The sequence below is a fragment of the Lolium perenne genome, chromosome 7, assembly GCF_019359855.2.
Source record: "Lolium perenne isolate Kyuss_39 chromosome 7, Kyuss_2.0, whole genome shotgun sequence".
Lineage (NCBI taxonomy): Eukaryota > Viridiplantae > Streptophyta > Magnoliopsida > Poales > Poaceae > Lolium > Lolium perenne.
Window position 1 is genome coordinate 118,776,673 of NC_067250.2, and position 25,042 is coordinate 118,801,714.

Below are 25,042 nucleotides of genomic sequence, written 5' to 3' on the forward strand. Positions count from 1 at the left end.
ATTCAATTACTTCAAAAAAAAACCCAAAGATTTCAATCCTGTTGGAGGGGATATAAACTTAACACCCAACAACCAATTTAAATATGTAAAAAAAGTTGGAGGCCTTGCATTGGAGTGGATGTTCTATCCAACCGACAGTACCATCGGCCCAGCCCAGAATGGATCTCGCACGAAAACTCAGAAGTTTCAGCCAATCCGGCTTACTTACAAAATTCCATCTACGAATGAGCAGCCAGCACGTCTTATCATCACACAAAGAAAAGAAAATCTTGGTTTCGAACGGAAACAAATCCCTCGTTCTTATCCCTCCAAAACAACGGGCCCACACAGAGAAATAAAAAAAAAGTTAGAAAAAGCGAAGCGAGAAGAACGAAAACCAGCCACCAAAAAAGTCACCTCCCCTCGTTTTAAAACCGCAGCCGCTCCTCCTCTCCACTTCCCTTCCCTTGTGCACCCACCCCCACTCCACCAACAAACCGCAAGAGCCACACGCCCGAGCTCACACACACCACACCAGATCGTCGACGGCGATGGCGGCGGCAGCGGGAACCAGGGAGGAGATGGTGTACATGGCCAAGCTGGCCGAGCAGGCGGAGCGGTACGAGGAGATGGTGGAGTTCATGGAGAAGGTCGTGGCCGCCGCCGGCACCGGCGAGCTCACCGTCGAGGAGAGGAACCTGCTCTCCGTCGCCTACAAGAACGTCATCGGCGCCCGCCGCGCCTCCTGGCGCATCGTCTCCTCCATCGAGCAGAAGGAGGAAGGCCGCGGCGCCGCGGGCCACGCCTCCGCGGCGCGCAGCTACCGCGCGCGCGTCGAGGCCGAGCTCTCCAACATCTGCGCCGGGATCCTCCGCCTCCTCGACGAGCGCCTCGTCCCCGCCGCCGTCGCCGTCGACGCCAAGGTCTTCTACCTCAAGATGAAGGGTGACTACCACCGCTACCTCGCCGAGTTCAAGTCCGCCGCCGAGCGCAAGGAAGCCGCCGACTCCACCCTCGGCGCCTACCAGGCCGCTCAGGTCCTTCTCTTCCCACCGCTGCCTCCTCTTCTTTTTCCTGCCCTCCTCCGACGACCGGCTTGACTGAAAACAAAGTTGGATCTTGGACTGGTTCTTTTCTTTCTCCAGGACATAGCTATGAAGGAGCTGCCGCCGACCCATCCCATCAGGCTGGGCCTCGCGCTCAACTTCTCCGTCTTCTACTACGAGATCCTCAACTCGCCTGACCGCGCTTGCTCGCTCGCCAAGCAGGTGATTTACCCAGTCTTTCTTACTTACTACCTTCCGAGTTTACTAGCTCATCAACTTTGGGCAGATCTATTACCTGGCACAGATCAGAGTTGCACAAGGCGCTAGGATAGAGTGATTTTGTTCCTTTCTCCGATGCTCCCGTCCTATATTGCCTAGTTGTTTCTTGTTTCATCCGCATATATTGCTGCGCCGCTTAGGTAGTGGACATATTCCAGTTGTTTTTATTCGCATATACAATTATTAGTTTTACGCTGTTTAGGGAGCGTAGACATATTCTTCAGTTACAGTTACATCTAGCAATATTCACCCGCTTTGGATGTTTGGTCACTGCCTCACTGGTACACTGTGCTAGTTGTAGTTGTGACCCATGCCATGCCGGCTCAAATTGCCCCATTCTTCCAAGATGTCACTTTATCTTTCAGAGTGTAGACCCACATCCCTGCTTGCTGTCATGACATGGACTGCTTGGTTAAGATAAATGGAAGTAGTGGAGCACCATGATGCTCATCTCGCTGGATTGGCCACTTTATTGGAACACAATTAATCTGTAGATTTATTTTATGCATCTGAAGTTTTCTCTCGAGTCAACCCCACAAGGCAACATCTTTCTAAGTTGTGATGAATATAATGATGTCTGCATTTATCTTCCAACTCATTTGTCATCGAATTAACCTTCAGGTTCAGTTGATCTAGATACTACAATTCTGCAAAGCTTTTCTGCATATATAGCCCATGCTTTATTTTGGTATGTGATCATACTCTCCTGTGTTTACAGGCCTTCGATGAAGCCATTGCCGAGCTGGATTCCCTTGGGGAAGATTCCTACAAGGATAGCACCCTGATCATGCAACTTCTCCGTGACAACCTCACCTTGTGGACCTCTGATATGCAGGTAGGGTGTTCTGACCAGCATAAGGAAAAATACACACATAAGACATTATTTTTTCAATAAATTAAACCCAACAATGTATGTGAACAGGATGATGCCGGGGATGAAATGAGGGATGCAAGCAAGCCTGAGGATGAGAACTAGCGAAAGATCCTAGTGACTGCCCTCTTCATCTCTTAACCCGTGGGTAGTATGATGCTTGTACAAGGACCATTTTCTGTGTCCTTTATCGCCGGGTCTTTACTTACCCTTTGTTTCGTTATATTGCCATTGTCGTCCTCATGTATTATTTTTACTTTTCCATCGGAATACTGCTCTTGTACTCAGGGATGCCTTAAGATTTGAAGAACTAGAGGATTGTCAACTCTTGCTTCCCATAATTGAATGCAATTATGCAAGTTGCATGTTCAACAAAATGTTCTGGCATGGCTAGTTTGTGGTTTGAATTGGCTGTGCAATTAGAATTGTCTGTTTGATCTTGGAGAAAAAAAGACATACAGCTGGAGTACCAATAATGTGGTCATGCATCACCAACAGACATAACATGGGCACTGAATTAGCCTTGCCATTATGCCACTTGAGCTTTTGTGCTGGCATTGTTGCCTTTCCAGCCAAAGATATTTGCTGAATGGAGAGCAACATGATCAGCAAGATATTATAGTTGGTATTTAGTGTCATCAGGTCTTGCCTATAGTGAAATTATTACACCAGTTTCTGCTGAATCATCGGTTGTTTGATAGATTTACAGGGTTATACTGTTTGTGATTTGGAGGTGATTTTAGACAGCAGTTGCGTCCTCTACAATAAACATGCACCATCATTAATGACGTGTATTACATTCCGTTTTATGGGAGTACTTTTTTTTAAACACAGCATGATCGTAGATGCTAACATATATGTACATACACTCATCCTATAAATAAGATTGTTATCGCCTTACATACACTCATCCTATAAATAAGATTGTCATCGCCTTACACTGAAATAATATTACGTCTTTACGAGACACTATTATGTCAAACCTGGTATTTAAACTCTAGTGGGTTAGAGGTGCCACCAGCAGTGCTACACCTATAGAATTTATTTACGGGAGAGGAGAGACGTGACATGGTTCATCACGATTGGAGAGCCTGCAACAGTTGGTCCGGTTTTTTCGCATCCAGTTTCACGGGTGATTGCCTCGTCAGCCCGTAAGTTAGCCCGTAGCATTTCCGTCCGGAAGTTTAGCATTTCAAGGAATATTCCCCACTTCCTCCTAACAATCTAACTATAAGTTGATTCTGTATACTCCTACAGTAACTAGCATTTGCCCCTTAGTAAGCATGCATGGAGTGCGGCGATTTGGCGGACGAGCTATCGCGGTCGTGGTTTTTTTTATTGACAATACAGATACTTGCTTCACAATCTTCCTGATTATATTTCTAATAGTAATACTATCACGGTCGCAGGTTTAGGTCTCGGGATGCGTCCTGCTGTCAGATTTTGCTGACATACGTGTTGGAACACTTTTTTTTTTTGTTGAGAAAATGCCGACCCTTTACTCATTTAAGAAAATGTTTACAGGGAAGTTTAGCCCCACAGGCGGGGAATTAAACCAAACATGGCGACCGACATGTAATGTCGTTCCTAGGCGAGCTAATCTGTGCGCCTCTTCGTTCATATTTCGTCTCTCATGTCGGAAAGACATCCCACCACGGGTGGTAGCCAGCTCTCTGGTTTCCTTCAGAATATGACTGAATTGGCTCAGACTCCTGCCTTGAATCCCTTGGATCACCTCTAGGCAGTCAGAAGCCACCATGACCTCATTAACCTGAAGATCCATTGATAACGCAACAGCTTCTCTACACGCCAAAGCCTCCAAGCAGCCTGGGTGTGTAATCCCATCGAAGACCATCACGGATGCTCCCAGATAGATGCCTTCGTGCGATCTGCAGACCACACCCACGGCTCCTTTCTTACGGACCTTCGCAACCGCACCATCAACATTCATCTTGCAAGCTCCTGCTGGAGGGGCACTCCACCTGAAACAGCAATCAGGCTGGCGCACTGCAGGCCCTGCCTTCACCTTGGCTGGCTGAGCCACGCCCAGATCATGCGCAAATCGCTCAGCCAACTGATGCGTCGCCAATGGACTTTGGTGAATATCTTCATGTATGTACTTTCGCCTGGCGTACCAAATTGCCCACGGAGTCACCACCAAGCGGGTAAACTCCTCATGTTGCATCGAGCTAATCATTGTGAACAGCCACTGTTTTGCTGAAGGCTCGGCAGTGAAACTAATATGCTCAGCAACAGTCTGATCTGCTAGAGCCCATACACATCGGGCCATCGCACACTCAATGAGGGCATGCCTCCACGAATCTTCTTGGCCACACACAGAGCATAAACTGGAGTTGGCCATACTTCTGTGACAGCGTACATCACCTGTCGGTAAAGAACACTTTGCCAGCCTCCATAAGAAAACTCGGAGTTTGGAAGGAACTTTGCACTTCCAGAGCTTCGTCCACAGTTTACCCTCCTCCACTGAATTTGACGACGCCACACGTCCATCAAGCCAGTCCTCCCTAGTTCTCTTCGTAGTCACCAAGGCTCTGTATGCCGATCTGACAGAGAAAAAGCCGGACTTCTCAAAATGCCAGGCCCAGTAGTCCTCTTGGTTCCTTGTGCATAGGGGAATTCCCTTGATCACCTCAACATCCATCGGGAAGAAGAAACGGTTCAGCTTCTCCTCATTCCAAGTGGCAGACGTATGATCAATATAGTCACTGACGAGCCTGGGAGCATTTGCCTCCCGTGCAGCCACAGGAAGCAGACGCTCGTCGCGCGGTAGCCATCCATGCTTCCACGCCTCAGTCGATTTACCATCTCCGATTCTCCTAATCAGACCAAGTTTGAGGGCATCACGCCCCTCTAAAATTGCTCGCCATACTTGAGAAGAATTTGACCCAAGTTCTGCTTCCAGGAAATCCGACCTTGGGAAGTAGATAGCCTTCAACAACCGCGCGCTCAGAGACGCCGGCTCCTGCAATATCCTCCATGCCTGCCTCGCGAGCATTGCAAGGTTGAATAACTCGATATCTCGGAACCCCAGCCCACCAACATACTTTGGTTGTATCATTTGTTCCCAAGAGACCCAACTAGTGCGTCTCTTGCCCTCTTTGCTGCCCCACCAGAATTTGCGCAGCATAGTGTTAATGTGCTCACAGAGACCGCGTGGTAGCTTGAAGCAAGACATGGAGAAGGTTAGGATCGCCTGGGCTACAGCCTTGATCAAGATTTCCTTCCCGCCTACCGACAGAAGCTGTTCCATCCAATCCAGCACTTTCTTCCATACCCTATCTCTTAGATATTTAAAGGCACCATTCTTGGAACGCCCCACATCCGACGGCATACCCAAGTACTTTTCGTTGAGGGTTTCCTTTTGCACCATCAACTCATTCTTGATACTCTCCCTGATTACTCCTGGACAACCCTTGCTGAAGAAAATTGAGGATTTATCCATATTTATTTGTTGGCCCGAAGCATTACAATACTTCATCAAGACCTCCTTCACCTCCAGCGCTCCCCTAGTACTTGCCTCGAAAAACAGCAGGCTATCATCTGCGAAAAGGAGGTGGTTTACTATCGGGGCAGTGCAAGCCACCTTGATTCCATCCACGAACACTTGAATTACGAACAGTGAACTTGCTAAGTTAAGGCCCATCTCTATTTTTTTCGATAAAGAGGCTCATCTCTATGACAGGCTTAAACATGGGCTGCTAGCAGAAAATATCACTTATGGACTATGGTACATGACCCCATCCACGGACACATTAAAATTAACCATTTTCTCTATGTTTTACCGGGACGCAGCGGGAGCGCCTATTCAAAGTGTTCTTTTTTTTGCGAGGAAAAAGGAAAATATTAAATCGTAGAAACATTACATTCTTTGTTTATAACATTCTCTAACACAGAAGGGAAGCTTCTCACCCAGAACCAGGTACGTTTTAATTTCCTACCAAGCTTACATAACATGCATGGCTGGCTTCATTCTGGCTTCTGTCAATCTTCATGATTGTTCTCTCCCTTTCTCCAAAGCCTTCTTGTATGTTGCCCAATAGATGGACTAGGGTTGATTGATCATTCTCTTTGGCAGATATCATATTCATTGCAGATGCACAGTTCATCTCCAGATCGGCCAGTTCCGTTGACCAACTCAAAGCTAACCTTAGTCCCTCATCACATGCCACCATCTCCATTTCTAGCGCCGATGCATAGTGCGGCAAACCAAACGCGACTCTGGGCCGGTCCACCTGCCGCGCACCGTCTTTACCTTCAACTCTTTTATTGTCATTGTTTTTGTCGCCGCTCTTGATTCCCATGCCGCCGCTGGCCACAACCACCTGCCGCCGCCCCCGCCCGTTACCTCTACCGCGCTACCTTGGTGCCCTGCCCTGCTCGAGCCCCGCCGCCCTCGGTTTCCCTCTAAACCACACCCCTTCTCCATCTCCGATGAGTTCCCCCGCACCAGCACCCCTAACCCTAAGTCGTCGGAGCCTTGCCGGATAGCACGCACCCGACCCCCTCCCCTAAGTTCTCTGCCTCACCTCCACCTGCGCTGCCACGGCGAGCCGTGTCGTCATCGGCTCCGGTGAGGTCCATTCATCGCCTCGCCAGATTTGTCGCGGCCAGACGCACTGCACCCGTCTCCCGCAAGGTCGGCTTCTTCTCCGGTGGTCTCACTTCAGCGCGTTGTCCTCGTTTCTCATCACCAATGTTAACAAGCTTGGCCTAGAATTCATGAGGAAAACGAGAGAGGTACGCGTTAGGGTGCTAACATACCCAATAAGTGTCAAATGGGATTCATCGGCCGCAACGAGCACGGTGCTACCTGCAGCGCTGCACCCATGAGCCATGCGGAATAGGCCTAGTAACAGGTACATCTCCCTCTTCTTATTTTCCCATTTTTTGTTTATTTTTAAAAAGTATTAACATTTTTAAATTGCTCAAATTTAAATAAAGTTAAAACTAGAAAACTGTTTAGATAAAAAAATCAGATTAAAAAATGATCGGATTGAGAAAATGTAGAAATTTAAAAAAATCTGAAAAAGTTCAAACTTGAAAAAAGGTCAAAAACAAAAACTGTTTAAGAAAAGACAAAAAAAAAAGATGTCTCGTGAGAAGCTATTTTGCAGCACCTGAAATTGTCTTTTTTTTGCAAAGGACGCAAACCATAATATATTTTCGCAAAACTTCGTGTGCGAGCATAGAATGTTTGGAAGTACATCCCTGTATTTTTTGCCAGAATTTTTAGATATTTAAAATGTGTTTTCTCTAGTAGTGTTCCATTTACACCTACAAGCTAAAATGGATTTCCGACATATTAAAGATTATGTGAGAAGTGAGGGAGTAGATATCATTAGGTTGCAGAAATCATTAAGCAAGACTTTTCTAAATAGGAGCTTTATAGTCTTACTCGGAGCTTGAGGTTTGCTTGGCATTGCGGGAGATCATATAATGATGCGATCCATGGCATAGAAAGTAAAAAATTATACAAGAAGCGAATAAACCGAGATCCAATCTAAGAGGAGCCAAGATCTAATCTACGAAGATGCAAGCAACAAGAGACATTAGATCTACATACCCTTGTAGAACACGAGCGAAAATAGTTTAGTGCCACAGATGATGTAGTCGTTCCCTCTACGATCGAATGCGATTAGCACCACAACGAGCGGTACCTTCGAGATGTGCACATGTATGACTTGATGACGAATTCTTATCCTTGATACAACAAGGTAGAGGAAGTGGTAGATGATATCTAAGACCAACAACGCAACAGCGATGGTGGCTATGGTGGAGATATCCGACATGACTTTGCCAAGCTGCTGCAGAGGAGGAGATGTAAGAGGAGAGGGCAGGGCGGCGGCTAGGGATTGGTGTTTTGCACCCCTGCCACTCCTCCTCTTTATACAAGCCAGGATTGGTCCAACTTCCCCCCCCCCCCCCTCCAAGCCTAGGGACGGCGCCCCCCTAGGGGAAAAACTTACCCCTTAAGTTTTCCTTTGGTAGTCTCCCTTCAGAGTTTCCCATGGGTTGGCTGCATGGGCCAAGGGGGGTTGGTGGGCCTGGCCCAAGTGGGCCAATACGCCATCCCTTGGTACATGTGGGCCCTCCATGAAATTTGGGCCCCACTGGTGAACCCTCTAGAATCTTCTAGAACTTCCCTGATACGATACCAGAAAAATCTCAAACTTTTCCGAAACCCTAAAATGACTTTCTCATATATGATTCTTAATCTACGGACCATGAGAAATATCCTCATGATATCCTGGATCTCATTTGAGACTCGAACAAACCTTCTGTCTCACCATCATGAATATCTCATTTCCGCCCTAACGTCATCATGTGTTAAGTGTGTGACCCTACAGGTTCGAGAACATGCGGACATGATCGAGACACCTCTCCGGTAAATAATCAATAGCAGGACCTAGATGGCCATAATGATTCCCACATATTCCATGAAGATCTTCATCGGTTGAACCACGATGTCGAGGATTCGAACAATCCCATATTCCATTCCCTTTGTCACGCGATATTTTACTTGCCTGAGATTTGATCGTCAGTATCACCATAGCAGTTCAATCGTTCTGAGAAAGTACTCTCTACTCGTACCGTAATACAACATTCTATTGTGAATAACTCATTAGTCACGTGCTTGCAAGCGATCAATATAGAATGTGCTTTATCGAGCGGCCCCTAAGTATATCTCTCCGTCACCTGGATGTATAAATCCTACTCTTTATACATTCTACCCAATAGGCACTTTCTGAGATACCTAAAGACATCTTTATGATCACCCAATTATCAAGTGACGTTTGATGCCCCCAAAGTATTCTTCCAGTGCTATGGAGTAATATAATCTTATGATCTAAGGATTGGGATACTTGACATTAGAAAGCTACAATAGTTTAAACAAAGTGACATGATCTAATTGCTTCTCTTAGTTTGGTATGTCCATCACGTCATTCTGCTGATGACATGACCCCATTATTGATTGACAACACATGTCTATGGTTACAAAATCGCAACCATCATTAATGAACATGCTAGTCTAGTAGAGGCTTACTAGGGACAAGATGTTGTTTATGAAACCACACACATATTATGTTTCTTGTTAATACGACTCTAGCATAGAGCATAACCATTTATAATGAATAATGAAATATGATAGTAATAACATTGTTATTGCCTCGAGGCATACTTCCAACATATAGGTGGTATTCCTATGGGAGTAATTAAAGACAAATTTGAGGTTATGAATAGAGAGCATGGGATGTAAGAAACAACTTCTTGATGGAGCAATGTGGGAGTATGTGATAATCTATGGTCCTGCTAACCATAGCCTACCTTAGATGTTTTTAAGAGACTTAGATGCAAAGTTATGCAAAAAAACTAGGGTTCCTATTCCAATTGCCGGAGATTTCAACATGATCAGGACATCTGAAGATGAGAGTAATGACAACTTGGACATCTCCTTAATGACACTTTTCAATGGCTTTATCTCTCACCATCATTTAAGGGAGCTAGCTCATGTGGGTGGGACATATACTTGGACTAATAAATATATGGCTCATGTGATTTCAGTTCTTCATAGGGTGTTGGGCTTAGTTGGTTGGGAGGCTTCCCCCCTTAATTTGTTTAGTCATAATTGAGACAAGAGTGGGGTTTGGTCACACTTCTCTGATCTTATCAACTGAGAGAAGAAAAACCTAAGAAGCAACATATTTTATTTCGAGAAACAATGGTTTGACCATCCGGATTTCAAACAGTTCATTATAGATAAATGGATTTTTCTTGGGGGGGGGGGGGGGGGGGGAGATGGCACTCTAGTTGACCGCTGGAATTTTCCACAAGAGGTTTGAAAAAGTCTTTAAGAGGTTGGGGCAAATTGGAATGCTGCTTTGAAGAAAGAGAAGAAACAACTTTTGAATAAAATTACATAAATAGATATGCAGAAGATGTTGGTCCGAATGCTGAAGAATAGGAGCAAATTTACTTGTTGGAGAAACAATTAGTAATGATTTATGAGATGGAAGAGATATATTGGATTCAGAGAGTCCATGTTCAATGACTAAAAGAGGGAGAATCTGATACAACTTAGTTTCATGCTAAGGCAATTCCAGAGGAGGAGGAAATGTACTGTAGTTTCTTTGATTGGGGAACGGTCCTATTACAGGGGAGGAAGAAATCAGGATGCATATTTATGATTTTTTTAAGAAACTGTTCAGAAAATAAGAAAGGTGGGTAATTTATGTTTCTCGGGATGATTGGCACCGTCACAACAAGTCTCTACTGAACATAATTCCCTCTTGATCAGATTTGTTACTATGCAAGAAGTTGAGGATGTGATCAAATCTTTGAGAACCAATTCTTCCCTTGGACCCGATGGTTTCCCCATTTCTTATTCAAGAAATGTTGGGGCTTGATCAAAATCCAATTCAAAGCTATCCTAGATGATTTGATTAAGGGAGAGGAAAACTGGAGAAAAATTATTATGGAGCTTTAACTCTTGTGCCAATTTAGACCCATTGTTGTCTTAAATTTGATTTTTGGAGTAATTACAAAAGTGTTTGCTAACAGATTATCTCCATTGGCACATGTTGTGATTGATCCATGTCAAACTGGATTTGTAAGGTGTAGGTACAATTTGGAACGCATTGTGGTGATCCATGAGGTTCTACATGAAGTAAAGGTGAAGAAAATTACAGATATAATGTTGAAATTAGATTTTGAGAAGGATTATAGAGCTGACTTGGGAGTTTTTGAAGGAGGCGATGGAGGAAAAAGGGTTTTCTAATCTATGGATACATATTATCATGAAGACAGTGTTGCATGGACATCTAGATATAAACATCAATGGGGATCAAGGGCCTTATTCTGGTACTTCTAGGGGAGTGAGTCCGGGGACCCGCTATTTTTTTTTGCTTTTTGATTGTGTTGTGGATGCTCTAGCTGTCATGAGCATACCCTTTGGGTACCCATTATTAGTATACCTGGCTCGGCCCAATATGGAGAAGGCCCAAAAGGTAACCCGAATAAGTAGTCGACTAGAACTCTTGTAAAACCCTAGGCTGGTTGCATATATAAAGCTAGACATGGCACTCGATAGGAGAAGAGACAGACAACATAGTTCCGCCTACGGCGGCTCCTTGTAAATATACTTGTGATTATATACTAGATTGCTAGCAGCACGTAGGGATCCTCCACCGAGGAGATCCAAAGCTGGGTATATCGTGTGCCCAATCTCGCTCCCGGAATCTTCATCGTTGCTCTTCCTCGAAACCCAAGTTTACAATACGTAGGCATTGGCGAGGCGATCCCTCGTCACTAGCTGCCATGGAAGCTTCCATGAAATGCCCTTTGTGTGATGAACTTGAGTCACTTGATCATTTGATTTTTATTTTACCTATTGTTTTTTTGTTTGGTCTATGGTTAGAGAAGTTGTGGGGTGGCCTGATATCCCTAGCTCAGTGCTTGATTTGATTTTTTTGGGACGGTTGAGTCAAAGTCATAAGTTTGAATTGACATGGATGAATCAGTTGGGATGTGGTATCTTTGGACCATACACAAGCTCACTTTTGAAGCTAAAGTTCTTAAACATCCAGCTGATGCGATGTTTCGGGTTACTTTCTTTTTTACATCTCTGGAAGCCTTTGTGGGAGGGGGGCCGGGAGCATTTTTTGAGGAGGCGATTAAATAATGCAGACGAAAGTTGAAGCAACTAGGAAGAAGACTACATCAGTAGTTTTAGCTCGCTTCTTTGTTTGGGTTTGCTAGTCAGGTGTTTGTGAAAGGACACACATGCCGCGTAGAGGGGGATGTGGTGAATAAGCGGTTTAAAACTTTTATAAGATGTGTTTAACAAGTGCAAAATAAAACAAGCGTATAATTTTTCAAGCACAAAACCCTATATATATACAAGGGTTCGCCTTTGTGTACCAACAACTTATGCTAAACAAGAAAAGCAACTATGTGATAGCAAGATATATAACTTTAATCACGAAGGCTATCACAAAATTAAGTGCATAAGTAAAGTGCTCGGGCAAAGAAATAACCAAGAGGACGTGGAGACGATAATGTATCCCGAAGTTCACACCCTTGCGGTGCTACTCTCCGTTGGATCGGTGTGGAGGCACAATTCTCCCCACACGCCACAATGGCTCACCGTATTCTCCACAAGCCTTTCCACCGGAAGGGAAATCATGGGTCCACTATGACATCCTTGAGGGCGGTCACCGAACCTGTACAAACTTGGGCAATCTCCACAACTCAATTAGAGGCTCCCAAGAAATTGCCACCAAAGGCCACAAGCTTGAAGCAATCTCCACACCTTAATTGAAGACCTCAAGTAATCCACAAAGACACAAAGTCGTAAAGGGTTTCAACAACCCAAGAAGAACAAGCTCCGGGTACAATCACCCGAGAGTAATAGCTCAAAAACTTTCTCTTCAACGGTTCTCCGAAAAACTCAAACCGATCCACTAAATACGATGATTAGAACACACAAGGCGGTCAAATCCTTCACTCTCAAAACCCGTGTAAGTATACCCCTTTTTCATTAAGTTATACTTCATTTTTCTATGTTTGTGTACTCTGTTTTGCGTGGACTTGTACTCCATTTCATATGAACTTGTACTCCATCTTATGTGTGTTATAAAACCGCGCAAATAAAAGTAGATCAAACAAGAACAAGAACACAGATTTTTACGTGGAAAACCCAAACGGGAAAAAACCACGGAACGCACGGCAGCGCTCTCACTATAATTGGAGGAGTAGTACAATACACGAGAGGACAGACCCTCTACGTGCTATCAATATGGTGTATCTTTCTCTCATCTATTCTATAACTACCTTGGACTATATATAGGGGCAAACAACTCTCTTTCTTGGTGGACACGAAATAGAGTTGTAGATGTGCTACGTCTAGCACGTTTGGCATGCCGTAGTCCGTTGGGACTCCTTCCATAGTACAACAGGTAAACAGATTTCGAATCACCATACAACAATGTGTTCCTCCATCTTTTGTGTATATCTATTTTATTTTCGGTGTGATTTGTACCCCATTTTTTATGTAGAAATACACCGGCGCGCCGCACCTTCAAAATATGCCCACCACGCCCACAAAACACTTTGCGTTTAACTGTTAGCCCGGGAGAGCTCCACACTGTATCAATATGCCTTCAGGAAATCGAGGCCTTTTTGCATCCTTGCGAAACTTTTTAGGAGTTGTCGCCAGCTAATTTTCTACCTCACATCTATGTTCGGTTTGGTAGCTAATAATTTCCTGCCTCACATAGTATGTTCGGTTTGCTCCGCCACATACTGGTCGGCATGCTGCAATGAGTTTCCTATTAACAGCTCATCCACAGCTACGAAATTCTTCAACTTATTTGCAAAGAGTTCAATGGGGGCAGCAGATTATTAAAAGTCTGCAGCACCAATTTTGTCAAGTATCAATTGTGCACCCCACAACATTAATCCACCGTTCCCTTTTTAAAAGCTGTCATCAAATCAATCCAATATTCCAATGGGCAATACGTGCACGCCAAAGATAATAATTTGATTAAATTCTAAAATAGTGAAGTCTTGATCATACGGGGAAACGGTGAGGAAAGGGAAGAGGGCAGGCCAAGTCGTCGTTTATAAAAGGATCGTATCTGTTGGTACCATCATTCTTGCCCTCAACAATCCCACCTACAAAATTCTGAACGGAGCCGACCAATGGTGTCTTTGGCTGACTGACCGCTGGGCCAACTGATGCGACGTTCAGGCCATAGAAGCACGTCTGAACTGGTAAGCTGCATACAAAACAATAAAGAAATGCTAGACAAAAATATCTAGTCGACTACTCCTATTAGAAAACAAAATCAGACCGCTTCTGACGTGCTTCCCTTCAACTTCAAGGAGGCTCTTTCAGTTCGACCGTTTCAATATCATCCAATAAAGTCTTTGATTCATCCCCTTCTTTTAACAGGCACAGAAGACGCGGTGTTTGATCTATACTTCTCTGCCCTGTTTTGGTCATAAAGAAAAGTCTCGCGCTCCGAGAGACAACCATAGTCTCTTCTGGTATGCACACACCGCCTTCTCGGTGCAGTACCTGCCTTCTCAGCGCAGTACCTGATTCCCTGTTTTTGCATCTGTTTCACGGAAAGACTTGGGTTTCCTATAGGAGCAACCCAGGTGGCACGGTTCGTTGATCCTGGGCTTGCAGCCGGGTTCCTCACCGGTGAAGATGTTCTCGTTCAAGTCCAGGTAGAGTATTTAGTTTTTTTTCCCAAGTTTTCTTATCCAGATCCTCCGACAATGGCTTATCTATTGACAAACATGAATCCTTGTTGTGGTATCACAAGTTTCAATGGGATTTAGGTTTCTTCCGAATTTCTTATGTTGTCTTCTTCTTGTTTCGATTACTGTCACCAATCCATGAACCAACACGACCTTTGTTTTTCTTACAGCTTCAAGTCATCTTCCAGTGGTAAAGAAGTTTCCAAATCACGCATCCCTGAGGCATCAGATATGCAAGAGGAATTGGGCAAGTTGCAGGAAGAGCTGGTAAAGGAGAAACAGGAGAAAGTGCGTTCCTTGGATGAGATGGAAGAGGTCAAGAAAAGCAACAAGAAGAAGAACAAGTCAAAAGGCAACGGAGACGATCAACTAGACCTTGCACACAGGTTAGAGCAGTTGGAAGTTGAATTGGAGGCAGCAAAGGATTCAGAGAAGCAAATGCTAGTGTCGCTGGAGGCCCAAACAAAACAGCTTGAACAAACCAAGGTATCTCTGGAGGAGGCCAAGCTTCAGATAGCTTCGCTTCAAGATAATAACAAGAGCCTGGAGGCCTTCACTGTACTGTCCTCTAATCCAAGTATGCAGCCGGCCAAGAATTTCAGAAGAAGGGGTGTAATGTCCTTCTCCTTTGCCGATCCTGGTGAGGTGGAGATGTTCTCGTTACAGCGTCAGCTCAAGTTGGCTGTCGAAGCTGAGGAGAAGTGCAAGAAAGCCATGGATGACTTGGCGATAGCCTTAAAGGAACAAACTACGGTGGCTAGAGAGACAAAAGCGGAGCTCTCACTGGTGCAAGCTGAGTTGAAAAATGCAAGAACTGAAGAGGAGAACTCAAAGGCCTCTCTGGAAAGCCTGGAGGAACAGCTCTGGTTGGCACAGGAAGAGGCAGGGAGACTGAAGTTTGAGTCAGATGAGTTGGCAACAGCATCGAAAGAGAAAGAGAGGGGACTCCTCGATTGCATCAAGATATTTGAGGGGGAGGTGAACAAAGCAAAGGAAGAGAATGACAAATTGTTTGAATCACAAAAGGTGATCAGAGATGAGAACTCCAGGTTGAGGGAAATGCTGAAGCATGCGGTTAATGAAGCCAACGTGGCAAGAGAATCCTTGGAGATTGCCAGGGTAGAGAACTCTCAGCTTCACGAAGACATGTCTGAGAAAGACAGTGCCTTAAAGAGCATTGTGCAAGAATACGAGTCCTTGAAGGTCAGTGAGGCTGCTGCCCAGAGTAGCATTAAAGAATTGAAGGATATGATTGATGCTATGTTCAGTTCAGAGTCGACCAGAACCTCAGCAGAAGCATCACCCAGAGATCCCGTGGGAGGAGGCGAGAGGAAAGGAAGGTATGTGGGAGCAGATGATATGTACTCTGATGTTGAAAGATCTCCTCATCCGAAGGATATTAGGAGCCCTGCAAGGCAAAACAAGAGGACAATTCTTAGGAAATTTGGTGACATAATGAAGAAAAGAAACCCTCAAAGTGTAGTCTAGCATCCTTAGGCACTAAGCAGTTACTAAATACAAGTATACAACTCACATTTTGCTTCCCTTGAACAAAAGATATTGTAATGCTCGACAAAATGAGATGCTCCAAGTGCAAAGTAAACCCTTTTTCCATTCAGTTTTACATATGTAAACTACAGAATGTAACATACATGTAAGGCATACAGATAGTGAGAATATGAAAACTGGCACTTTCTAGGGGTGCTTGACATATGCTTCCCGCACATTTCAATCTGTTACCTCATAAATCTTGACGTGGGAATTCTCGTGTTGTTTCAGGCTAATGCAAAAATCTAGTAATATGCAGTTGAGTAGTCCTTGTCTTGCCATTAGTCTGCAAAACCTGTTTATGATTTATGAAAATACTTCATTAATACAGAAGCAAAGATTTTTTTATTAACAACTGAACTTGCATTGTTGGTCTATTGCTCTCTAAACATAAATATTTTTTTACAGGTAACAAAAATAGTATTGTCGGGTAAAATAAAATACCCAGTTGCCCAGGTCTACCTTTCCTTGTCTAGGTGTTGCAAGTTTAGTGTTTATATGTTTGTTGCATTAAAATCAACTGAAACTGCATCGCAGTCCCCATAAGCAATCATAAGCTCTCGAGATTATTAATGGAAAACTATCAGCCCACAATTTATCCGAAGCAAAATAAAGCATGCAGCTATTCAACTCTCGTTTGCAATAGCAGAAGCTAGAACAATGTTCTGCCAAGGAAAATGTCACCGTCATGTTATCACTTATCTGTATACAAGTGACTTCCCTTTAAAGCAAACCATATGCACGTACTGCTCTCTTCTCTAAGAAGATTGTTTGTCCGTGCTTAATTTTATCTATGCTGCTGACCAACCTTTGTAGACTGAATTTTGCGGCAATGAAGCTAATCCCATTTAATGATAACATATGGTACAGAAGAGGAACAAAGAGCTCACAGAAGATCAACCTTTCGTAATGTTAATGATGTCAATTTCACCAGAACATTAGAGCTCCTTATGTCCAAATGGACCAAACTAAAATTGCATCAAGCACATCCCACTAGGAGATTTCTACAAATAGCACTAGTCATGGAAATATTTCACCTCCTTGTTTATATTGCTGCACGGCTCGGACTGCTCGATAATCTGCAAGGTAGTCGGGGAGCATGTTGCACCTCTCTGTACACTGATGACACTGTCGTTCTCATCAAGCCAACTGTGGCTGACTGTGAGACAATCAGAGGAACTCCTGCATATTTTCGGAGAGGCAAATGGGCTGCACACCAACATCCTCAAGAGCACCGCTACACCCATTAGATGCAGCGAGCATGAGCGTCCGAACATTGCACAGCATCTTCTCTGCCCAATACAAGACTTTCCCATCCCCTACCTTGGGGTCCCTCTGTCCCTTTGGAAGCTTCGCATTCAGGATCTACAACAACTGATTGATAACTTGCATGACAAACTCTCTGGATGGCGTGCCGGTCTTCTCTCCAAGGGTGATCACCTTGTCTTGATCAAATCCGTACTTGCTGCGACGCCCATCCACATCATGCTTGCCACAGAAATACCAAAACCAATCAGGGAGGCCATTATCAAATGTCAGAGGACATTTTTCGGGGCTTCAGGTCGTGACGATGGCGGCGGCAGCTGTGCAGTAGCCTGGAACGAGGTCTGCCGCCCGGCTGAGCTCGGTGGTCTTGGAGTGCTTGACATCGAGCGGATGAGCTGGGCCCTCAGAGCCAAATGGTCGTGGCTGAGTTCTGTTGATGCAACGAAGCCCTGGAGGAACTTTCCGATCAAAACAAACAAGCACATCGACGCCCTGATTCATGCAGCAACCAAAGTTCAGTTGGGCGATGGTGCCAGAATCTTCTTCTGGTCTGACCGTCGGATCGCAGGGCAAAGCATCGTCGACCTAGCAACTGCCGTCATCGCTGGTGTTGGCAAACGCGCTTTCAGAACTCGGAAAGTGGCATCGGTACTCCCAGGAAATGCTTGGATCAGACACATATCAGTTGCGCTATCTGCTGAAGCTATTGGGCAGTTTCTGAACCTTGTTGAAACACTGACTGACTAACACCTCATTCCAGATTAGGAAGGAATCACCTGGACTTCACCGCCTCTGGAGAGTACTCTGTCAAATCTGCATACTCTGCTCTCTTTGAAGGCATGGCTAGATCCCCCCACCACCAATCCATCTGGGAGTGTTGGGCTACCCTGAAATGCGAAGTCTTTCCCTGGCTCGCTGCTGGACAGCTCAGCGGCGCATGCGCCACGGCCTCTCCAACGATGACACATGTGCTCTATGTGACCAGGAGGAAGAATCCATAGGCCACCTTATGATTCAATGCTCATTCTCTCAGCAAGTGTGGTTCGACATCTGCAGCCAGCTAAACATTCAGTCATGCATTCCAGGCCACGACGAGGAGTTCAACCCCTGGTTCGAAACTGCTGTGATGAATACTGAACCCTCAGTCAAGAAAGGAGCCAGGTCCATCATCATCATCCTAACTATGTGGAGGCTCTGGAAGACGCGCAATGACACTGTCTTTAAAAACACCGCACCAAACAGACAAGACCTAGTCCAGTCGATCCTCGAAGAAGCAAAGCTTTGGATGCTTCCTGGTGCTAGAGCACTTCGTCAGCTCCCTCTCCATGCCCGGCCTCCTGATGACAACCTAGATCAGCACCTGCAGGCTTAACAAAAGTTAGCCTTGTACAGTCTTTTTTCTTTCTCTCAACTCTCTTGTAGCTCTGCTACAATCTTGTAATGCTCCCGTCTTCTGACGGTTTTCTTCTAATATATAATGACCCATGCTTAGGCGTGTGTTCGAGAAAAAAAATTTGCCCGTGATTTTGATCCTTGAACTCACAAAGAGAGATTCTGACAGCAGATGTTGCAAATGGCATGAGAGCACGGAGGGTATGAAAAACACACTAGTGTCCACATTCTTGGACCAGCTCTACTACTGTATGAGTTCCATTGGCCATCATTTGCATATGAAAGCTGATTTTTCTTAGCTCAGAAGTGATCTTGTTCATCTCTGGGTGAGATGCATCACCACCCACAAACATATGAACTTGATTAGCAATCTCAGTCCAGCTGTATCCAGGTTGTTTCTTCACACCTTTTTCCTTCATTTGTCCTCTTACTCGATTGACATCACCCCACATGCCAGCAGCAGCATATATATTCGAAAGCATCACGTAAGGCCCTGAACTTCCTGAGTCTGACTGCACAAGCATTTTCGCAGCAAATTCACCCAACTGCACATTACCATGAGTCTTCGAAGCCCCCAACAATGCACCCCAAACATTCTTCTCAGCTTCAAATGGCATCTCTTTTATGTAACTACACGCTTTCTCGAATTGTCCTGCTCGGCCCAATATATCCACAATACAAGCATAGTGTTCAGCTTTTGGAGATGTCGCGTATTTGAATGTCATAAGATCAAATAGTTCCAAGCTGTCATCCACCCTGCCAACATGCCCACATGCTGATAGCACACTAAGGATGGTAATATCATTTGGTATCAGTCCTCGTGTTTCCATCTCATGGAAGAGAGAAATAGCTTTATGATATTTGCCATGTTGTGCATATGCCGCAATTATTGTGTTCCACGACACAATATCCTGGCTTTTAAGATTTAGGAATACTAACTCGGACTCACCGACATCGCCGCACTTGCTATACATTGTCATCAAAGCATTACAAAAGGATGTGCTAGATTCCAACAATGTTTTGGTGCCAACAGCATGTGTTGATCTTCCTTGTCTGAGCAAAGCAAGGGCAGAACACGCTGTCAGGATTGCAATGAGAGTCGCATGATCTGGTTTCTCACCTTCTCTGAGCATTATGATGTGCAATTTCAAAGCTTCTTCCCCGTGTCCATTATGAACATATCCTGCAGAAATATGGACATGTGAAATGTGAGGATTTTGAAGGTTCAGTGGCAGCATGAGAAACAAAAGAAGAGATCTAGGCACAGAACTTTTGTATTTATTATTTTTGCTAAATCCCCCCTGTACAAACAAAATTGAAATGGCTCTCACTCAAGAACCTCAACAACAATTTAGGGATTATACACAAATTAAAAGTGTGAATATATTTGAAAACACAAAAAATCCAAATAGGAGCATGTGTTCCAAACAATTTAAATTTTAAAGCGGCCAATTAAGAAATCAATAAATCACAACAAGCATAATTTTTGTACGTTTCGGAGAGAACAAGAAACTTTCATGACTTGTATTTGTATCTTAGCTAAAAAGTTCATTAGAGATGTAGACCTGCCACCACACATTCCCAGTTGTTCAAACAAAAAAAACATTCAGAATCACTAACTTATGCAAATGCACACACTGAAACAAGTAGGTGAGAGACTGATGCACAACCTCAGCACCAGCCTGCAGATGTCAACAGCCACCATGGATTGGTGTGCATTATATAGATGAATACAAGCAACGTCACAATTCTTAGATCTTCAGAGGAAGTAGGACTGTAGTAAGTATGAGCCAAGTTGCATGATGAGAAAGGAATCGCGAACCTGCAATCATGGCGTTCCAAGAGATGACGTCTTTGACACGAATCCCATCAAAAAGCCTCCTGGCACTCTCCACGTCTCCTTCCTTGCAATAGCCAGTGATCATGGCCGTGCACGCCACAACATTCTTCTCTGGCATCGCTTCAAACAGTTGCCTTGCCTCGTCGAACATGCCATTCTCAACGTACCCACTGATCATCGCTGCCCATGACACCAAGTTCCTCTCGGGCATTTCGTCAAACACCTCACGCGCCCTCGCCACCTCCCCACGCCGGGCCAGCCCGTCCACCATTGTGGTGAAGGACACCACGTTCCTCTCGGGCATTTCGCCGAACAACCTCCGCGCGTCTTCCATGCGGCCGAGCCGGACGAGCCCGGCCAGCATGGCGTTCCAGGAGGCCACGTTGCGGCGCGGCGTGCGCGCGAAGTAGGCGGCGGCGGCGGGCAGGTCGCCGTGCGCGAGGCAGCCGGCGACGACGGAGTTCCAGGAGATGACGTTGCGGGACGGCATGTCGTCGAAGAGGCGGCGCGCCGCGGGCAGGTCGCGGCCGCCGCGCCAGAGCGCGGTGAGGAGCGCGTTCCAGGAGACGACGTCGCGGCGGGGCATGGCGTCGAACACCCGGCGCGCGGCGGCGAGGTCGCCGGCTCGGGCGAGGGCGGTTATGCGCTGGTTGTCGCGGACGAGGGCGCGAGAGGCGAGGGTGGCGGGAGCACGCGCTCTGTGCATTGGGACAGCGTGGATGGCGGTGTTGGCCGTGGCCCGTGGGTGGGCGAGCCGCGAGCCAACGACGGTCTCTACTCTATAGCCATCCAGGCTTTGGATGACAATTGGGTCCCATTCCCCGGACACTTCCATCTTATTGACTGCTGCATTGACTAGGCCACGGTCTCCTCGTAAGGGCATGTACAATGGTGATATCTTAACAATGCCACGTAGGATAAATGCTGATGTGGAGGAAAGTGAAAGTCAAAAAAAGACTTTGCCTTCTCTTAGCTAAGAGATGATCTCTTAGCACAATCTCTCTCACCACATATTTAGGATGTCTAGTTACTAAAGATAAGACTAAAAAATAACCCATTGTATATCATGTTTTATAGTCATATCAAGATTACATTGCAGAGTGACAATAAAAAATACCGGTTCGGACCTAGAGCTCTGGCGATAGCCAGGGCGACTAGGGTTTTCTCGCCTTCGCTACCGAATCTTAGTTGGTTGCGGAGTTCGTTCTGCCCCCGATCTGCTGCCTGTATCCTGGTGCCGGTATAGATCGAGGTTTCTGCTGCGGTTCTTTCGATCGGTTATTGGGTTCCTGGTGAGTTTGCTGTGCGTCTTGCTATGGCGAGTCCAGCGGCAAGTTCATCGAGTCAAGCTGGGGGATCGGGATCGAAGAAGACTGAAGGGATCGATGATCTCTTGCAACGTCTAGGCATTGAAGAGGATGAGTATGACGACTTGGTTTTTGAAGAGGAAGCTACGGCGCCGAAGGAAGGGATGAAGTGGACCGCTCTGGCTAGGGTTCATACCACAAATTTCTTCAGTCCTCAGACCTTCGAACAGCATATGAGAATTGCTTGGAGTCCGGCGAAAGAGGTGAAATTTCAGCATCTTGAGGAGAATTTATTTTCTGTTCAATGTTTCTGTTTAGGTGACTGGATCAAGGTTGAAAAAGGGGGTCCGTGGCTGTTTCGACAAAATCCTGTCTGTATTGAACAATACGATGGATTGGCACCTATTGAATCTGTTGACCTCAATTTCTATGCAACATGGATTCAGATCCATAGACTTCCTATAGGATATAGGAACGATGCTCTGGTAAAAAATCTGATTGAGAGAAAAGTAGGAAAAGTGCTGGAAGTACAAATCAATGTCCAAGGTATGGGTAATTTCGTTAGAGCGCGAGTAAAGCTGGATGTGAGGAAAGTCCTGCAAAGGTTTGTCACGATTTCGAGAGATGGAAAGAGGGAATTCTATCAAGTTAAGTATGAGAAAATGCCTAGGTTTTGTGGGGCTTGTGGAGTTGTCGGGCACTCTCATTTGGAATGTGGAACTGGTGAACATGATGAAACCAAGTTGAAGTGGGGTGATTTCATGCATGCTGATTGGTCTACTTGGTATGGTCGAGGTATGGGTGGTTCTCGTGGTGGGAATCGTGGTGGCCGAGCTGGGCGATTTGATTCAGAGAATAACGGGCAGGGAAGGGGACGAGGATTTGATGGGGCTCGAGGTAGGGGAAGCACAGTCCCCTGGCGCTCTAATGCTCTGGCATATGTTGATGGGATCGTTCATACGGAGGACCCTCTGGATGATACAGCGTCTAGTCCTGTGAAGAAGACCGATGAGGTAATGGAAGATAATGAATCCAGTGAATTAAATATAAAAAGGAGACTGGACATGAACCAAGTAGAAGAGGTGGACAATGTGGGGTTATACGAGGAAGACCCAAATACAGCTATGGTGGGTGTGATTGAAAATTCTGCAAGTATTGTCACTGAGAAAAACAAAACCTCTAGAACTAAACGTTCTAAGAAGGACGGAGCTGACTCCCCTTCACTCGGATCGGCGGGCTCTTTTGAGGAGCCTGTCCGGGCGCAATGAAACTTCTGTCTTGGAACTGCCACGGCTTGGGTAATGCCGCGGCAGTTCGTGCACTTCTGGATGTTCTTAGGCGCCATAATCCAGAAGTAATATTCTTATCCGAGACTCACCTAGATAATTATCCAGCTACTTGTTTACGCCGACGGATAAAGATGGATTTTATGATTGTTCAACCAAGTGATGGAAGGAAAGGAGGAATTATTATGATGTGGAAGAGCGATGTCAAATTATACCAAATCGAAGCGTGCCCCAATTATATTGATGTTCGCATAGAGGAGGAGGACAGTAAGATCTGGAGGCTCACTGGCCTATATGGAGAATTCAAATGGGCAGAGAAGTATAAAACGTGGGACAGAATTCAGAGAATTCATCAACGTAATAATCTGCCTTGGCTTATTATGGGAGATCTAAATGAAATTCTATATGCTCATGAGAAGGAAGGAGGTAGGACCAGACCCTCAAGGTATATGAATGCTTTTCATGATGCTCTGGATGCCTGTAATCTGGTGGATATTGGTTTTGTTGGTGATGCATTTACCTGGCATCGAGGTGATATGAGAGAACGGCTTGATAGGGCTCTAGCAAATCAAGCGTGGATTCAATTACAAGACAAAGCGGCATTATTGCATTTAGAGTATAACCACTCTGATCATCGTCCACTACTGATGGACACTGAATATTACGCTGCCCAAATGACTGGTAATCGGACGCAGCGTCAATTCGAGGCAAAGTGGTTGAGAGAGGAAGGCTTTGCAGAAATTGTCGAAGCAAACTGGAATGCAGCGGATACAGGTCAAGGTCCGATCGACGTCCTCGATCGACTAAAAGCCATGCATGCCGGGCTGCATGCATGGGATGGCCGGGTTCTCAAGCAACCAAAGAAGCGTCTTCGCCAGGCGCAGCATGAGCTGGAAGTGGCCATGCGCGGCCCAATTAATCCGGAGAATCAACAGAAAAAATTTGAGTTGGCCCAACAGATTGAAAGGTTGCTTGAACAGGAAGAAATCAGATGGTGTCAGCGCTCCCGCGCAAATTGGATTCAAAATGGTGATAAGAATACAACATTTTTTCATCACTTTGCTTCAGCTCGGAGGAAGCGAAATTTGATAAAAAAACTAAAAGATCCAACAGGCAATTTTGTGGAAGGAACAGACAATTTGAATCCTATTATTCTTGACTATTTCTCCAATCTCTTCTCTACAGATATGAATGTGGTGGATCCGGCTTTTCTGGAAAAAGTAGTACCAAGAGTGACTGAGGATATGAATGAGAGACTGATTTCTCCGTTCACGGCTGATGATGTCAAAAAAGCAGTTTTCTCTATTGGCGACCTGAAGGCCCCCGGACCAGATGGTCTCCATGCGTTATTCTACAAAAAGTTTTGGCACTTGGTGGGTAATGATATTACTGCTGCTGTTTTGAGGGCTATAAATGAGAGGATTATTCCGAATGGATGGAACGAAACTGTCATAGTATTGATTCCTAAAGTGGATAATCCGGAGGAGGTATCACAGTTTCGACCGATCTCTTTATGTAATGTGGTTTATAAAATCATCTCTAAAATGCTTGCAGCAAGGTTGAAAGTGATACTACCGGAGATTATCTCTCCAACACAGAGCGCGTTTGTTCCTGGAAGACTGATTACTGATAATGTGCTGGTGGCATATGAGTGTGTTCATAAGATAAAGAACAAAAGGAAGGGTAAAACTGGGCTTTGCGCTGTTAAATTGGATATGCATAAAGCTTATGATAGAGTGGAATGGGATTTTCTGAGAAGGATGATGATTAGACTTGGTTTTCATATTCAGTGGGTTGATCTGGTGATGGCATGTGTTTCCTCGGTTTCATATTCTGTCAGATTCAATTCTCAGATGACGGAGGGGTTTATTCCAACTAGGGGCATTAGACAAGGGGATCCTCTTTCCCCTTATTTGTTCCTTCTTTGTGCGGAAGGATTA

The 25,042-nt window shown here is 45.2% G+C and overlaps 3 protein-coding genes across 6 annotated transcripts; 2 read left to right on the forward strand and 1 right to left on the reverse strand.

Annotated features, from left to right (window-relative positions):
• Positions 1-421: 421 nt before the first annotated feature.
• Positions 422-2,500, forward strand: LOC127323875 (14-3-3-like protein GF14-A). The gene is made up of 4 exons (XM_051351977.2): positions 422-1,016; positions 1,125-1,247; positions 2,023-2,139; positions 2,227-2,500. Exons 1-4 carry the CDS (start codon positions 531-533, stop codon positions 2,278-2,280), a joined length of 780 nt encoding a protein of 259 aa, XP_051207937.1. The 5' UTR covers positions 422-530; the 3' UTR covers positions 2,281-2,500.
• Positions 2,501-13,665: 11,165 nt separating this feature from the next.
• Positions 13,666-21,257, reverse strand: LOC127323888 (pentatricopeptide repeat-containing protein At1g56690, mitochondrial). 4 transcript variants are annotated; one of them, XR_011749616.1, is made up of 5 exons: positions 20,492-21,257; positions 17,049-19,852; positions 16,204-16,306; positions 15,998-16,097; positions 13,666-15,871 (listed from the first exon to the last, which is right to left on the reverse strand). XR_011749616.1 is itself a non-coding variant. In XM_051351987.1 (2 exons), the coding sequence occupies exons 1-2, from the start codon at positions 21,213-21,215 to the stop codon at positions 18,885-18,887; spliced, it is 1,692 nt and encodes a 563-aa protein (XP_051207947.1). In that variant the 5' UTR covers positions 21,216-21,257; the 3' UTR covers positions 16,898-18,884. The 4 variants fall into 4 exon arrangements, 1 of the variants encoding a protein (XP_051207947.1); XR_011749617.1 differs by lacking the exon at positions 15,998-16,097; XR_011749615.1 differs by having other exon boundaries at positions 13,666-16,097.
• LOC127323889 (uncharacterized) lies at positions 14,354-16,187 on the forward strand. Its single transcript, XM_051351989.2, has 2 exons — positions 14,354-14,430; positions 14,634-16,187. The coding sequence occupies exons 1-2, from the start codon at positions 14,411-14,413 to the stop codon at positions 15,949-15,951; spliced, it is 1,338 nt and encodes a 445-aa protein (XP_051207949.1). The 5' UTR covers positions 14,354-14,410; the 3' UTR covers positions 15,952-16,187.
• Positions 21,258-25,042: the final 3,785 nt, after the last annotated feature.